Below are 18,013 nucleotides of genomic sequence, written 5' to 3' on the forward strand. Positions count from 1 at the left end.
CTTGATGGGAATTACTTGATTCATGTATCATTTGGTGAGATTTGCAGGCAAAAATATTTTGATCTCCATAAAAGATGCAACCGTTATGACTTGTTGTGATGGGTAAAAAGAGGAAAAAACAGAGTTTTCAATCAGAGAAGCGGGATCGGAAAGTGATTCGGGAAGCAGAAAGCGATTCGGGAAGCGAAAGCGGGAAGCAAGGCATTTTCAATTTTTTAGGAACCGAAAAGCGCGGGACAAATTAGAAGCGAATCAGGAATCATCTCGAAAGCGACCTAGGAAACGAACCAGAAGTGACCTAGGAAACCAGGGGGAAGTGAAAAAAGAGAAAAAAGAAAGAAAAATAAAAATAAAAATAAAAATAAAAATAAAAATACAAAAAAATATAAAAAAGAAGGGAAATCAAGCTTCCCAATTATTTTTGGTGCTTCCCAGCACGTTTCGCACTTCTAAAACGCACTTCGATGAAACATGCTTACCCATACCCTATGGCGCTTCTGGTAACTCTATGAAAAACACATCTTCTATGCACACAAAAAGAACAAGGGGGTGGTTCTTTGCAAGCTTCTTTCAGTTTCTTCATGTGGGCGTATTTAACAAAGTATTCCTCAGTATATGGAAAGCTTTTTAATACTGTTGGTCCTCACATCTTAATTGTTTAAGATCTATGAAATTTAAAAATTCTAATAGCAATTGCAAATCATGGCCTTGGTTATGTGTCAACAAGTAGTGGGAATGTCGGAAAAGAATGTCGAGAAGAAGCAAATGGCATGATTTGAGTAGAAGATGTGAGACAGTCTACTGCTGGATGCACAATTCTGTTAGATATTTGAAAATAGATTATTCATAAACTTACTAGTCAGTTCACCAAAAGGTGGATGTTTTTGAAGTTAGATATTGCAATTGGAAAGATCAAAGTTGCAAATGAATTTCAATCCTATCTAAAATCTCATGGTATTTTACACCAAAGATCTTATCCTAGGACCCCCCAACAAAATGGTATTTCCGAAAGAATGCATCATCATATTATTGAAACTATTAGGACCCTAATCATTTCAAAAGAAATTTCAAAAAAAATTGGGCTGAGCTCTCACCGCAGTATATCTAATAAATAGAATGCCTTTTTAAACTTTGGAAAACAAATTTCCAATTGAAAAACTCTTTAAAATCTCTCCCAATTTGAAAAGACTAAGGGTCTTCGAATGTAAATGCTTTGTGCTTCTTAAAAAATATAACAAACTCTATCCTAAAGCTATAAAATGTGTTTTTCTTGGATATGCCAAAAATAAAAAAGGCTATCGATGCTATAATCCAAAAAATGATAAACTTTATGTCTCTAGAAATGTTACATTTCTTGAAAATGAAAATGGATTTGATCTTGAAAAACCTAAGGAAGAATCCAAGTTGAACTTTTTATTTGATTTGTTACCTAAATCAAATAACGAGAAGATTGATAATGATGATATTGATGATTTTGAGTTAAATAATGGACCAAGTGAAGAAAGAAAAACCAACTCATAACCTCTTACAATACTCTAGATGAGATAATGGGGAACATTCATGTGCTTTTGAAAAATACAGTTAACCAACAAATGTTAAAGAGTCTAGTGTTAAGAGATTTGAACGGATACATAGGTCTCTAGATAGGTTTGCTCCTATGAATCCTTCTCTCCAAACTATAGGGCATGCCTTCTAGCAATTCATTTGTATCATGAACCATCTAAATATAAAGAAGCTAAAAACATAAAAGAATGGGTAGAAGCTATGAAAATAGAATTAGATGCATTACACAAGGCCCATACTTGAGAAGTCCAACATCTTCTTAAGGGAAAGAAGACAATAGGATGTAGATGGATATTTAAAGTCAAAACAAAGAGTGTTGAGTCCCTACAAAGATATAAAGCAAGATTAGTTGCAAAATGATATTCTAAAAAATATGAAATAGATTGAGGAAACATTTGCTCAAGTAGCTCGTATAACCACATTTAGGGCTCTAGTTGCAGTAGCATCCATTAGAAAATGACCTATATATCAGTTAGATGTTAAGAATGCTTTCTTAAATGAAAATTTAAATGAAGAAGTTTACATGGATCCTCCCTCTTGTCTGACTATTGAAAATGAAATGGTTCTTTGTCTTCAAAAAGCTTTATATGAGCTTAAACAAGCTCCTAAAGCATGATATGATCGGTTTAGTGAAACTATGTTGAATCTTGGATTTAAATCCTATTATACTGACATTGCTCTTTTTGTAAGATCTACATGTACCTCCTTTATCATTCTACTTTCGTATGTTGATGATATGATCACCACTGGGAATGATCAAAAGGAAATTGAAGAAATTAAGATTATACTTAAGAAATCTTTTGATATGACTGACCGTGGTTTTTTGAGATGTTTTTTAGAAATTGAAGTAGCATACTAGCCAAGAGGGTACATTTTGTCTCAAATAAGGTTTGCAGTTGATATTGTTGCATGTTTGGGAATCACAAACACAAAATATGTTGATACTCCTAAAGTGATAAATGTTAAAATGAGAGCTGAAGACAAAGTTTTATTAGTTGATCTAATTCCTTATAGGCAATTACCAGGCCAGACATTGCGCATGCAGTACATACTGCAAGTCAGTTTCAACATGCCCTTACATCAGTTAACATGAGTGTCGTGTTAAGAATAGTTCGATACATCAAGAAAACTATATCTAAAGGGTTATTATTATCATCTTCATTATCTTTAAATCTTATTACTTATACTGATTTTGAATGAGGAGGAGATCCCAATAACCGTCACTCAACTACAGGTTTTTATGTATTTATGGGTGATTCCCTCATTTCTCAGAGATGCAAAAAACAACAGAAAGTGTCTTTATCTTCCATGAAAGTTGAATATAGGTCGATGGCTATAACAACAACCGAGGTCGTGTGGATGATATCATTACATTCAGATATGAGTGTTGAGTGTTGATGTTTTAGAACCTTTAAAATTATGTTGTGATAACAAAAGTGCCATATACATAGCTAGTAATCACACGTTTCATGAACACACGAAACATATTGAGATGGATTATCACTACGTTCGAGAATAATACTTGAAGGGGATGATTACTTTACCATATGTTCAGTCTGAGTTTCTGATTGCGGTCTTCTTCACCAAATCTTTTTCTCTACCAAGATTTTTGTATCTTCTTAGCAAACTTTCGGTGATCTCACCATAAGTTTGAGGGAGAGTATTAAAATATAGTGTATATATTTGTATACCTAATTGATATACTTATATTTATACAATATACATATATCAAGGGTATTTTGGTTATTTAATGGCATGTAATATAGTACAGTCCAATAGGGACTGTAGAGTCTTTGGTTTTTTTATTTTTCTGTTTTTTTATGTCAATCTATATGACTATTTGAGTCGTTGGACACCACTCCATGTAAAATAAGCTTTTCTAAGCTTATTGGCTGTTGTATAAAAATTAGTTTTTTACATTGTGCTTGTGTAAAATTTGTGCCATTGTGCTATTGTGGAATTTGTGTTTTTGTATATCTCTTTTATGAGATTGTTATCGGTCCTTCAGAGGCCATATTTTATTTATGCACTTGTGTAGCCCTTTGTTAGCATTGTGATTGTGCACATCTTGTTTCATTACGGTTTTAACATACATAATTTAATGATAAGATTTCTGAAAGTTTGGGAAGGCGATTATTATGGTTGAGGAGCCATTGGTGAGTGTTAAAAATGGTAGATGAGGAAGGATCTACCACTGGTTATGCATGTGATGCTTAAAAGAAGAAAATAAGTCATCAAGAATATTTAATTGTGATCACAACAAGGCATATTGGATATCGCTCTCTAGGTGGAACAAGCTTGTGTGTACCACTTTACACGTGACAACAACTTATTTAAATTCCCATCTTTCCTGGGATCAGGAGCTGATGGATAGAGAGATGAGAAAGGGTCTTGGTGCAAGTAGCTCTAAAATGGTTCCAAGAGGAAAAAGCAAGAAGTTAGGATTGGAGTTGATGAAGTATGACACTGTTAATTCTAAAGTGTTCAAATATGTTTTTTTATGGATCATATCCAGTCTGCATATCCAAGTTTTTCTTATTATGTGTGCATATTTTTTAGTTATCTTTTATCTCATATAAATCAAGTTTTCAATGTGATGACAAGAAATTAACTACTATAACTATTTTACCTTTTTCTATGTTAAATAGTTGTGGGTGCGAAGGGTGTGACAGCAATTTCGAAAAACAGTGTGGATATATATATATATATATATATATATATATATATATATATATATATATGCTACTAATACTGTGTGTACAATGTAGTTGGAAAATCATAGGTGCAAGTTATATCCTCTCAATCTGACCTCATAGACGTGTTTAACATGGTTTGTTTGCTAGGCATTGCACTATGGATTATTTTTTCGATGTAAAAATATGATTTTATGAGTCATGAAATTTTAGTACATTTTGGGCCACTGAGTTTTAAAGCCCTTGAAAGACAAACTAAGGTTTTTGCAAAAAAAAATGATTTAAAACCTATTTTCTACTAAAAAAACTATATAGATTACATTTGTAAGGTAAAATTTACAAAAAAAAAAATGAAAAATTTGTGAAAAAGTGGGGTTTTCTATTGGATTGCATGTACAAACGACTGTAGCAAATTTATATTCTATTTATACACACATACAACTATAAGTCATAGTCAACTATATTGTTCAAGGTAATTTCTCTGGGGAAAATCTTTGGAGTTTTAAAAATTAGAAAAATATAAAATAATAATAAGTAAATAATAGGTTTTCTATCAATTTTCTTGTAAAATATAAGGAAATAAGTTTGAAAAGTTTTCAAAATACAAAAGAAACAAAAAAATACAAAAATGAGCTTAGAATATATAAAGATTTTTTTTTTCAAAAATATCATGAAAAAAATCATGATATTATCACATTATTTTGCTGATATTATCATATTACATGACTTTGCCAATGTTATTATTTTCAAAATATCACTGATATCGGTGACCGCTAAAGTTTCTTTTGTTTTTTAAGTTTTTTTCAAATTTGGACAATTTTGGACTTTGTCAAGGTTGACCAAGTCAAAAAATTGGAATGGTCTGCTGCAGGGTTGACTGCACTCAGCCGTGTCGGGTGCCACGCCCACACCCAGCAGTGTCAATGCTTGTGCTTCAAGGGTATAGAAGCACCCATGTTACATAGGCCTGTTTCAAGAGTGGTCGGAAATGATTGATGGACCTGTTCCAAGTTACAAAACATAGAGCTAGCAGTGATTTTAGGCCAACCATCCAGATTTCAGCTTGTGAAATGAACTAGAGTGCATTTAATGTGGCTAGTACAAATAATCAGCTAACTTTTGCAGGGAACATTGAATGACTTGATGTATGTGCTCGTGAATACACCATCCTGGGCTAGTTAGTAATGCACCTTCGTGATTTGATAACATACCTGCGAAAATAGTATTACATGAAATTGCCTAAATGTAGCATCACTAATGAACATACAATATGTTAAATAGTGCAAATATAGTGTCAAGCCCACTTAAAATACTCATAATATAGCTTCCACATAGTTTTATCTCTATATGTCCATAGAAAACCATGAAAGATGGTGTTTCTTTTTAGTTTGCATACTATTTAATATTACATTAAATCATTACCTTCACTTATGCTAATAATTGTTATTGCAAATTCCAAAGTTCATGATAACTTTCATCTTGAAAATTTAACAGATTTTATCGTGGTTAAATAAAGTTTTCAAACAAACATATGCAATACCCCAAATCATATAGCAGATTGTATTCATATAAAATTGATTTCATAATTTTCCTAGAAGCTGGGTGACTAATTACACTTACCAAACCAAATTTTTGGAAAAGCAAAGAATTCTATTCGGGAAGTGAGCTGAACTGCATTGAATGATGTTGAACATAATATAATGATTTTACTAAGTAGATTTTTCTACTACCAGTTTGTTTGCATACGTCATGGTCTAGAAAATGATTTTTTAACCAAGTTATGTTTTTTTCTTTGCTGTTCTAATACTTTTAATTTAGATTTTTATGGCCCTTCCTTCGTATGTTTTACTGTGTGAAACCTATTTTTCCTTGAGATGCTGTCAACAGACTGGAGCAATGAGACTGGGAAGAAACACTCTTGTTATTAGCCAAGCATCCAACTCAAGATCAGTAGCCTTTCTGTCGCAATCTTTCAATCAAGATAAAGATGTATGCCTCCATGTTCTTTCTAATACTTTTGCTTATATCATCCTTTTGTTTTATTCTTTCCCCTTCAAATTTGGTAATCCTGCAGATTTTTGAGATCCCTATTGTGAGTTATGTTCGGCAAGCTAACTTCATGGAAATTGATACCAGCATTCATTCAGAAGCTGAAGCTAGTGCTCATTTACAATCTATTAAGGAGTTTTCATTATTCAACGAGTATTTTATAGGTGAGAAATCTGCACTGTTTGGGAAAAATGGCACAGGAACTCAAATATACATATGGGACCTTGATAAATGGGGATCAAATTATAGTTTGGAGTGGATCAATGATGACATAATGATCCGGTCGAAGCGTGTTCGCAACCGATCTGGGCAAATAGGCAAACAGATTAGTTATTTCTAATGCTTCAGATATTGCTAATTGCACTAGTTTCTTTGATACATTGGACAGTGTTTCTGAGGCATGTATATTTCTACATTTCCTCCTATAACAAATTTTGAAGTTTTCTTGAGTATGTTTTGTGGCCTATAAATCACTTTCTATGTTTGTTAGTTTCATTAGTACCCTATCAGATGATTTTTTTAATGTGCTGAATTTATTTCCTACTGTCCCATTTGACAACTTCAAATGGATATTATGTGCGATTTGTTGTTTCTATAGAGCATGCATAGCTATAAATATGCTTTATATATATGTTAAAATCATCTCATTTACAATTATGCTTTTTTTTGTGTGGGTGTTCAGGTTCCTCTTGACTTCTCCCTCCGTGCTTATTTAGAAGTTATCTTCTTGGAACCTCGAATGAAGATACATGTCCAAGGGTCATTGGTAAATTCATTCTTATTTTTTTTGTTATGGCTAAATCATCTACTAAAATGTGATTTGTGATTGATCCTCTATTATTATCCGGATAGGTCAAAAGTCATCCTTTGGAGAAATCTTTGAGCATGACTGTAGTGGTGAAAGGTTTGATTAATGGTAAACCTGTTCGGTTAACTTTGGGCCATTGTCAGTTAGAATGGGAGAGAAGAAATTGTGGAATATTTCTATATTGGCATGGTCGCTTGATCGAGGTAATACATACAATGTTTTCTTATCGAATTCATATGATATTTGTTTTCTTTTCTCTATAGAATCAATGTGTTTTTTTTTTGTAATTTATGCAACCATGTTTCATTTAGTATGTTCATAATCACACACAATGTTGTAAGTATCGTACCGTATCGTATGATATATATATATCGTTACTATAGGGAACATCGATACAATACACACTCGTATTGCGATACATGTGTGTATCGTATTGTATTATATGATATTAGTGTCAACGTACTTTAAAAAAGGGTCGAATCGTAATTTTCCAGTTTTGGGTTTTAAAGACCTCTTGAGGGCCGACTCTCTCATTTGTGTAGAAGCTATTAGAGAGGTATCCACATACCTTGGGACTCATGAGAGTGATTTAGGGGCCGATCCATGTGCAAGGGAGAGGGCTTTTGCAGTTTCTTCAAGAGTGCATTTTCACCATTTTTCTACTCAAGGAAGTGGGTTAAGGTAAAGAAAACCTTATTCTTTGCTTCTTATTGAGTTTTTTTTTTGAGAAGATGGCATCAAATGATTCAACATGGCAATGGAACACTCAAGTAATGAGTAAAAATCGATTGTCGAGTGCAACTATTGCTATGTTGTTTTTTCAAGTGGTATCTCTCGGTTGAAGCATCATTTAGCCAAGACACATCCTAATGTTGCGGCCTGCACATCAAGGAATTTGTCAGATGCTTTGAAATGACAATGCCAACAATTACTCATTTATCTCTAAGAAAAAGAGATGAACGAGACAAAAATAAGGTATGCACAACCCTAGGAGGATGAAAATAAGCTCCCTACTTATGATCCTACAACCTCTAGCATAGCATCAGAAGTAGAAAGTTTTGCAGTGAAGGGGAAGGTGTGGTTGGTGCTACTAGTAGTAGTGTCGCCGGCACAAAAAGAAGAGATATAGGAGAAAGAGGAGTAGGAGGAAGTTCTTCGAGAGGAGGTAGAGCTAGCGGCTCTATTAGGAGTTTTTTCCCTCCTAGGACTGTCCGTGAGGCGCAACCTGACATTCGTACTACTATGACTCCTCAACATTTAGTCGAGCATACGAATATCATAGTTGGAAGATGGTTCTATAATGCCTGCATTCTTTTCAATGTGCCAAATTATTTTCATTGTCAGGCTATGACAGATGCAATAACCAGTATCAACACTAAATGTAAAATGCCTTCATATCATGCTTTGAGAGAAAAAATTTTAGATACTAATGTAAATAAAGTGAAGGCATATTATGATGAGATGAAGCGATCATGGAGAGGAACTAGGTGTATCATCATGTCAGATGGGTGGATAGACAGAAAGTCAAGGACCTTAATAAATTTCCTTGTCTATTGCCTCAAAGGAACTATGCTTTTAAAGTCAGTTGATATGTTTGATACACCCAAGACAACATATATATTGCTCAGGGTATTTGATCAAGTTGTCGAAGAGGTTCAACCTCAAAATATTGTTCAATTCATTACTAATAATGCAACAAATTATAGGGAAACAAGTAAAGAATTGGCAAAAAAGTATGGATAATTCTTTTGGACCCCGTGTGCTGCCTATTGCTTAGACCTCATGATCGAAGACATCGACAACATGGATAAGATAAAGCACACAGTTGAATATTACCAATAAATTACTAAATTTATTTACAATCATGCATGAATTTTGAACTTGATGAGAAAGTACACTAGTCTTGAGTTAATTCGTAGTGAAGTTACTAGATTTGCTATGATTTTTTTGACAATTCAAAGTTTAATAAAGAATAGAGCTACACTAAAAAAATGTTTTTAGCAAATGAGTGAAATGCATATCCCCATGTACAAAAAAGAAAGTCAAGAGAAATTTTAGGTATTGTATTCAGAAGTAAATTTTGGTATTCATGCATGAAGTTGTTGATAATCACTATACCTTTGGTGAAGGTGTTTCAATTGGTTCACAGTTGGTAAAGATGCTTCAATTGGTTGACAGTGAAGACAGACCAACTATAGGTTATCTCTATGAGGCTATGAATAAAGCAAAAGAGGTCATTAGAGATAATTTAAATGAGAAGAAAAAGTTATACATCCTTATACGGAACATCATTGAATATAGGTGGACTGAGCAACTTCATCAACCTCTTCATGCTGCAACATATTATTTAAATCATGTATTTAGATGCTCTCCTAAATTTAAAATGAATAGGAAAGTCAACAAGGGACTCTTGGATTGCATTAAAAGGTTAAACCATGATTATGACATTCAAGATCAAATTCACAAGGAAATGAAAATTTATGATAATGCATTGTATGACATGGGGAGACCTGGAGCAGTGTGAAACCGTGCCACGATGTGTCGAGGTAATTTATTTTATCTATTTGAATTTTAGTTTCACATTGTTATTTAGTTATGATGTTTTTTATGATTGTATCTTTTGTTGTCTTATTGATTTCTTATTTTCTTGTTTTCTTTTTCAAACATGTGGTAGAAGAGGTTTGGAAATGATGTTCCAAACTTGAGAGTTTTTGCCATTTGCATTCTTAGCCAAATGTGTAGTGCAAGTGGATACGAGAGAAATTGGAGCATCTTTGTGTAAATACATACTAAATAAAGAAATAGATTGAAGCATAAAAGACTCAATAACTTTGTCTACATTCGCTATAACTTACGGTTGAGACAAAGTTATATAAATTTATAAAGCTTATTTCATTTTCATATGTTTATTTAAAGTTTTTTATATCATACAAAACCTAACTAATTTTAATTTTTTCATGTCATCTTTTTAGGCAGTTAGAAAAGTTATCATCAATGAGGCACAAAGAGCAATTTGATTCCATTAGTTTGAAAAAGTTTGATGTATTGAATACATGGGTTCAAGAAGAAGTAAACATTCTAAATGAAGATGATATTTAGTGGATAAATGTGGAAGGTGCTCAGGACATAGATGATGAAGAGCCCATGTACATTAGAGATGATGTGAATGTCAAAGGAGTAAAAATTCATCTTGAACATAATGATAGTCCATCTCAACGTGCTTTGTTCGTTCATGGAAGGTGTGATTGCTAGCAATGTAGATGAAACTCTTATTGTCGCAACACAACTTCGAAGGAGTAGAGATAATGACTCTCATATCTTTGAGCAAACTTTTCAACCAGGTAAGTTCAGTGGTAGTTGTAGCCATCGCCCTATACTTAGCCTCTATGGAGGATAGAGACACCTTCCGTTGTTTCTTACATCTCCAAGAGATTAATGATTCTCCAAGAAAAACACAATAACTCGTTGTAGAAATACGATCATTAAGGCTACCACCCTAATCAAAGTCAGTATAAGCAATTAAATTAAGAGATGAAGAGGAAAATAAAGAATAGTCCTTTGGTTATGATTTTCTTCAAATATCTGATAATTCTCATGTTGGCAGTCATGTAAATGGTAATAGGAGCATTTTGAAATTGACTTGCACTGTGAACGCCATGAGCAATATCTGGCCTTATAATAGACAAATATGTTAGTGATCCAATCAGTTGATGATAAGGAGTGAGATCTTTTAAAGGAGTTTCATCATTGACTCTCATCTTAACATTGATTACTTCTGGAGTCTCTACTTTCTTTCCGTCAGTTAATCCAGACTTAGCAATAATATCTGATGCAAGCTTCATCTGAGACAGAACATATCTCTGAGGAGAATATGCAACTTTGATCCCTAAAAAATATCTTAAAAATCCAAGGTCAGACATATCAAAATTGTTTTAAGAATATTTTTAATAAGCTCAATGCTCTTTTTATCATTCTCAGCGATGATTATGTCATCAACATATAATAATAAAATAGTTATGTGATCACTTGCATATTTAACAAAAAGACCAGCATTAGTATAACAAGAGGTAAAACCATTATCAAGAACAACTTTACTAAAGCGATCATACCAAGCTTTTAGAGCTTGTTTAAGACCATAAAGAGCTTTATTGAGTTTAAGAATTTTTCATTTCTTAATCTCAAGACCCGACGGAGGATCCATATAGATTTTTTCACAAAAGTTCTCATTTAAAAATGCATTTTTAACATCTAATTAATAGATAGGCTATTGTTTAATAGATGCTAAGGCTATTAAGGCTCTTACACTAGTCATCCTAGCAACTAGGGCAAAGGTTTTCTCATAATCAATTTCATATTCTTGTACATACCTTTTAACAACTAACCTAGTTTTGTATCTTTCTAATATCCCATCACTCTTGGTTTTGACTTTATAAATCCATCTGCATTCAATAGCCTTTTTTTCTAAAAGATGACCTACAATTGTCCAAGTGTTAACTTTGTTGAGTGCTTCTAACTCAAGTTTCGTAGCATCAATCAAATGTGGATGTTACTTAGATTCTTTAAAATTGGAAGGCTCATGATAGGAATGGATCATCATTAGACAAGTTCTATAATTTGGAGAAAATGAATCATATGACACAAAGTTTTGAAGAGGTCTACTATTCCTAGAAGATCATATAAGTAGAGATTCTTCAACTTGATCTTCTAAAGAAATGTCTTGAGTATATATCGAAAGCATTTTGATGTTCATTGCCCTCTCGTCGAGTATACACATCTATATAATTGGGATTCTCATTGTGAGAATCATCATTTTGATGCAACAAAGCATCATTTTAATGAGAATTGTCATCACAAATAGTATCGTTAAAATCTTTAGACTTATTTCTAAGCAATAAGTCAAAGAGGAAAGCATAGTCAATTTCTTTCTTAGATTTTTGAAATTCAAATCCATTTTGTTCTTCAAGAAAGGTCACATTTCTTGAAACATAAAGTTTGTTATTTTTAATATCATAACATCTATACCCTTTTTGAATTTCACCATAGCCAATAAAAGCACATTCAAGAGCTTTTGGTGAAAGTTTATCTTGTTCTTGAAAAAGAACAAAGCATTTACAACAAAAAATTCTTAATCTTTTAAAATTCGAAGATATTTTGAACAATTTTTCAAAAAGAGAAACACTTTTTAAGAATGAAGAAGGCATTCAATTTATAAGATAAGTTGTGAAAAGAGCGGCTTCGACCCTAAAGTTCTTTGAAACATTTTTATAGACAAGAAGAATTCTTGTTGTTTCAATGAGATGCCTATGTTTTCTGTCGGTAAGACCATTTTGTTGAGGTGTTTTAGGACAAGATCTTTGATGAATTATGTTATTTTATTTAAAATAGTTTTGAAATTCATTTGACATGTATTTACCTTCAGAATTGGATCTAAAAATAACTATTGTTTTGAAATTGATTTTAAGGATATGAAATTCTTTAGAGATAGAGAAAATATCAGATTTGTTTTTAATAAAATAAATCCATGTGTATCTAGTAAAATCATCAATAAAGACAACATAATATGAATATCCTCCTTTAAACATAACGGGTGCCGGTCCTCATACATCCGAATGCACTAATTAAAATGGTCTCTTGGAAATAAAATTGCTATGTGGATAATAAAGAGAATGCATCTTTCTAAGGATACAATCATTGCATGTAAATTCTTTTTCATTACAAAATTTTTCCAAAAAAAGAAAAAGATATAACTTAGAAATACTAGCGTGACCAAGCCTCTTGTGTTAAGTAACAATATTTTTAGATTGGACATGATTATAAAATGATTTGGATGACAAAGACAAAAAGCCATGTAATATAGGTCTCCTCTTCTATGGCCTTGCCCAATCCGCTTCTCGGACTGAAGAAGCAATTGGTTGGTGAAAAAGAGACACTACATTCAAAAATCGGTTATTTGAGAAACGAAAAAGATATTTAAGTTTTGGAATCATCCTAATTTTTAAAACATAAAATTCTTTGCCTTTACTAAAACCTTTTTCAAGGTTTCCTATCCTTTCAACATCTAATGATGTTCCATCGGCCGTGGAAACAAATGATTTAAAAGAATTAAGACTTGGTTTGGATCGGAGTTACCAGAAGCTTCTTAGATAGGTAGGAAGCCCGCTTCCAGGATACTCGCTTCGGAAGCGTGATACTCGTCGCTTCCGAAACATGATGAGAATCTTGATTCCCCCACACTTCTCCTATGCTTTCCACGCACTTCATTTGTTCTTATATGTTCTTTCAATCTACTTTTCATGTTTTTATGTGTTTCCTCCCACGCTTCTCACTCACTTCCATGTGCTTTCTCTAAATTGGCAGTCATCATTAATAGATTTTGTTAAAAATTTAATTCTTACACTAAAAAATCATAAAATTTAAGAATAGTCAATTTTATTTGTGTTCCATTTCAATTCTCATTCAATTCTTATATTGCTTTTTTTTTATTTTTCATTTACCACTTCCTATATGGTACGGAATATTGGGCTGCCAAGAGACATCATATTCAAAAAATGAGTGTAACTGAGATGCGTATGCTTAGATGGATGTGTGAAAATACAATAAACGATAAGATTCGAAACGAGGAGATACGTAAGAAGGTAGGCGTTGCATCCATTGAAAATAAGATGAGAGAGAATCGTTTACGGTGGTTTGGACATATTCGGCGAAGGCCTAATGATGCTCCAGTTAGAAGGATGGAGAAATGGGAAAATATATTAGTTAAAAGAGGTCGGGGTAGGCCTAAGAAGACTTGGATGGAGATGATAGAAAAGGATATGAATGCTTTGAACCTCACCGAGGACATGGCATTGGATATAATTGATTGGAGGAGAAGGATTCATGTGGAAGACCCAGAATGATTTTCTTTTTTGGTTCATATCGCCGACCCCAATTGTTTTGGGATGAAGGCGTAGGTGTTGTTGTATTTACCACTTCCTATACATTTTAAAATGCATCACTGCTCGCTTTCGCTTCATGTATCGTTTCCCGCTTTTGCTTTCTCGTCCAACAACCTTGGTTCATCCCCTGGTATGGTGTCAAAGCTAACCTGCTAAAGTGGCATGTCTAACAAATTATTCAGATAATTTAACCAGTCGACACATATCCAATAATTTCTTTCAACCAGTCAAGACACATATCCAGTAATTTTTTCAATGAGAAAAAACTGTATAGAAGTCAATTGCTATTAGATGACACGATTAACCAGAGTTACCGGATGCGCCTATACCATAGGGGAAGTGCGCTTCGGAAGCTCGAAACGTCGTGCTTCCAAAACATGCGGGAAAACGTCCCTTTTTTTGGGAAGCATGCTTCCCCCTCGCCTTCCTCTTTTTTCGCTTCCCCCTCGCTTCCGGTTCGCTTCTTAGGTTGCTTTCGAGACGGTTCATGATTCGCTTCTAAGTCGTCCCATGCTTTTTGCTTCTTAAAATTTTGAAAGTGCCTCGCTTCCTCGACTGGCAACCATGGTTTGGATAAAAGAGATGCATTTGGAGTCATATGAAAGGAGGCATCCGAATCAAGGATCCAAGAGGACATACCGAAAGTTGATGAGATCGCGACATCGGAGGTGGAAGGTGTAGAAGAATTTATTCTCATGAATTGTTGGAGAGTTTCCATAGGTTGAGCAATGGAGTCCTTTATGTCTCCATCTCTCTTTGATTCTTCACTTGAATTGCTTAAACTATCTCCAACTGAAGCCACCTTCTTTTTAAGCTTAGAACAATCCGGTATAAGATGATCCGATTCATTACAATGATGACAAATAATTTTTCTTCATCTACCATTGTTATTTTTCCAAAAAATGAGGTTTATATGTCCTCATGTTATTTCCTGGTCTAGATACTGCATGGACCTCATCAAAGTCCTTTTTAAGAGCCAAGCGAGTTTCTTCTTAGCATAAGTTGGCAATGATTTCACTAAAAGTAGTAGAAGCCCTATGAAGAAGGGATCATCTTAATTGTTCAAATTCGGGGCGAAGCCTATCAATAAATTGAAAAAATCTTTCTCTCTCTATTTGCTCTTTTCTTATGGCAATAACGATACCTTCCCATTGTGGTTCGAGGAGAGCAAGTTCATCTTATAGAGGGGATATAATACTATAATAGTCTCTAATACTTGCTTGGTTCCTCTCTTTTTTTTTGTAAAAATAAGTGTCTATCAAGGTCCTTTTGAGTTGGCATACCTTTCATGAAGAACCGTGCTTTATATGCTTTTTTGAATTTGGCTAGATTAACACAAATCTTGAGTTCCACGTTATTCATAAACCATGCAAATATTTTGGCATACTCACTTTCCCAATCTTCAACTTTAGATTGATATTTTTGAATAGCTTTAGCTTTTTCTTCATCACTCAAGGCTTTTTCTTTATTTTTCTCCTTCTTAGTGAGCTTCAATTGTGGTTTCAGAATGATTCCACGTACATATCCCCAAAGTTTCTTGCTTTTGTGGTTGTTTTCCATAGTGGCCGCCCATATTCTATAGTTGCTCCCATTTAATTTGAATGAAAGGTCGATCTTTGCATCTTTGTTGGCCATTATGGAAGGAGTTGAAGAAGAACAAGGGTATGAATCTCAATACCACTCAAACATAAGAGAGTAGTCCCAAGAGTGCTTCCAATACCTAATAGCTCTAATACCATGTAATGAAACACTAGTGCAAAGAACAATGTCACAAAGTGACTACAAGAGATGCACAAGTATACAAACAAGAAGCTACTAATTGGCAAAATACAATAAGCTACAAAGGGGCAAGTGACACACACACACACACACAATATAAAAGAGAGTTTAAAAATATAAAGAATCTCTTATTAAAAATGTTTTAACAAGCATTACTAAATAGTGGGGCAAGACCTCTTGTTTATACAACTAATGGAAGCAAAGGGGATCCCATAGAGTCGTTGGGAACCCCTCCAACAATCACATTTGTGATCGTTGGAGAGTATCCCAACGTCTCTTATGAGGGCCCATTTCAAAAGCTTAATAAAAAAAAACAAAAATAAAAAAAAAACAAAAAAAGGACCCTAATGGACATGCAATTTTACAAGTGAAAAGACTAATTTGCCCCTAGTGGGCATTACAGAAGATTATATATATATATATATAACATCCATATATTTTAACAGGTTCTATATAGAGAGGCATTAATGCAATGTAGGCTTGGTACTTGGGTGAAAAAGAGTCATAAGACACAAATTTCATAGGAAGTTTTGAGATTCTAGATGACCTAGTTTCCATTTTGGCTCGTTTTCAATATCAGAATATCTTTTAAGTGCACATGGATGTTTAGAATCACTATGCCTAGAGTATTATATATAGTTTTGGTCCTTGTAGGATTGCTCTTCTCTAATCTCATCATCATGAGATTGTTCTTCACTAACCACATCATTTCTAAGTTCATGACCTTTATCAAGATCAAAATTAGAATCATCAGATTTTGGAATTAAATCCAACAAAAAAGAATACTAAGTTATTTCCTTAGATTTTTCAAAGTCAAATAGTCTTTCACTTTCTAAGAAAGATACATTTCTTAAAACATATAGTTTTCTATTTCTAAAATCAAAACATCTATAGCCTTTTTGGTTATTTGCATAACCCCAAAACACACAAAGGATAGCACAAAAAAAAATTAGCATTTTTGTTAGTAAAGACAAAACATTTGCACTAAAAAACTCTCAATCTAGAATAATCATGGATTAATTTAAAAAGTTTTTCAATTGGTGACACATTTTGTAAAGCAGAGGATGGCATTCTATTGATGAGATAAACAACAGTCAACGTAACTTCAACCTAAAAATCTTTTGGTACTTAGTTTGTTATAAGCAAGATTCTTGTTGTTTCTATAATATGCCTATGCTTCCTTTTGGCCAAATCATTTTGCTCTCAAGTGTAAGGACAAAATTTTGGGTGAGTGATGCCCTTCAAGTTAAGTAATCTTTAAATTCTCTTTATGAAAATTCTTCCCCTGAATTGGTGCGAAAGATAGAAATATTATTTTTAAATTTATTTTTAACCAAATTATGAAATATTTAATATTTATATTTAAGGAAATAGATCCAAGTATGCCTAGAAAAATAAAAAAAAATTACATAGTAAGCAAATCCACCTTTAGATATTGGCCCCAAACATCCGAATATATTAACTCAAGCGGTCTAGAAGAAACAAAAGTTATTTCTTGAAATGATAATCTCTTCTTTTTTTTCAAGAATACAATCTTCACAAGTACACTTTTCATAATTTCAAAATTTTTTCAAACTTGAAAAATACTGAATTTTGGATAGATTATATTGACCAAGTCTTTTATGCTACACCAAATCTAATTTCTAAACATTACAACAAAAATTATTCTTGGGTATTTCCAAAAAAAATCATATACTACCGGCCTCCTCTATGGCCTTCCCCAATTAGCTTCCCTGAGTGACGATGTTGCACCCAACAACAATTAGAGGAGACAAAAACATTACATCCATGGTCAAATATTTGAGAAACAGACAAAAGATTTAGATTTAATTTAGAAATATATCTAATTTTTAGAATAAAAAAACTTTTTTGAATTTTGAAAAATATTTTTGAAATTTTTTATTCCTTTTATCTCAAGAGATGTTCCATCGGCATTTAAGACATTTGACTCACTTGAGTTATGACATTCATATAAAATATCATTATTTGGTGTCGTATGAAATGAGGCATCTGAGTGAAGAAGCCAAAGAGATTTACTGAGATCAAAGAAGGATGAAACAACAACTCCAGTTGATGAAGACACTTCTTTGAGGAGCGGTTGAAGAACCTCCACTAATTGAGTCAAGGACATGTTCCCAATAGATGAATCTTGTGTGGTTCTAACATCATTTGACTCTTATGAAGGG

General features: G+C 33.2%; 1 protein-coding gene across 1 annotated transcript in view; it reads left to right on the forward strand.

Annotated features, from left to right (window-relative positions):
• LOC149829030 (uncharacterized) overlaps positions 1 to 18,013 on the forward strand; it is a 67,330-nt gene that overhangs the window by 11,829 nt on the left and 37,488 nt on the right. Inside the window, exons 6-9 of the mRNA XM_090017200.1 lie at positions 6,144 to 6,245; positions 6,331 to 6,619; positions 6,977 to 7,071; positions 7,158 to 7,316. Of these exons, the coding sequence (XP_089873326.1) occupies positions 6,144 to 6,245; positions 6,331 to 6,619; positions 6,977 to 7,071; positions 7,158 to 7,316 (645 nt within the window). The remainder of the gene's footprint in view (positions 1 to 6,143; positions 6,246 to 6,330; positions 6,620 to 6,976; positions 7,072 to 7,157; positions 7,317 to 18,013) is intronic.

Source organism: Nuphar pumila, chromosome 9, assembly GCF_984573655.1.
Source record: "Nuphar pumila chromosome 9, dmNupPumi1.hap1.1, whole genome shotgun sequence".
Classification (NCBI taxonomy): Eukaryota; Viridiplantae; Streptophyta; class Magnoliopsida; order Nymphaeales; family Nymphaeaceae; genus Nuphar; species Nuphar pumila.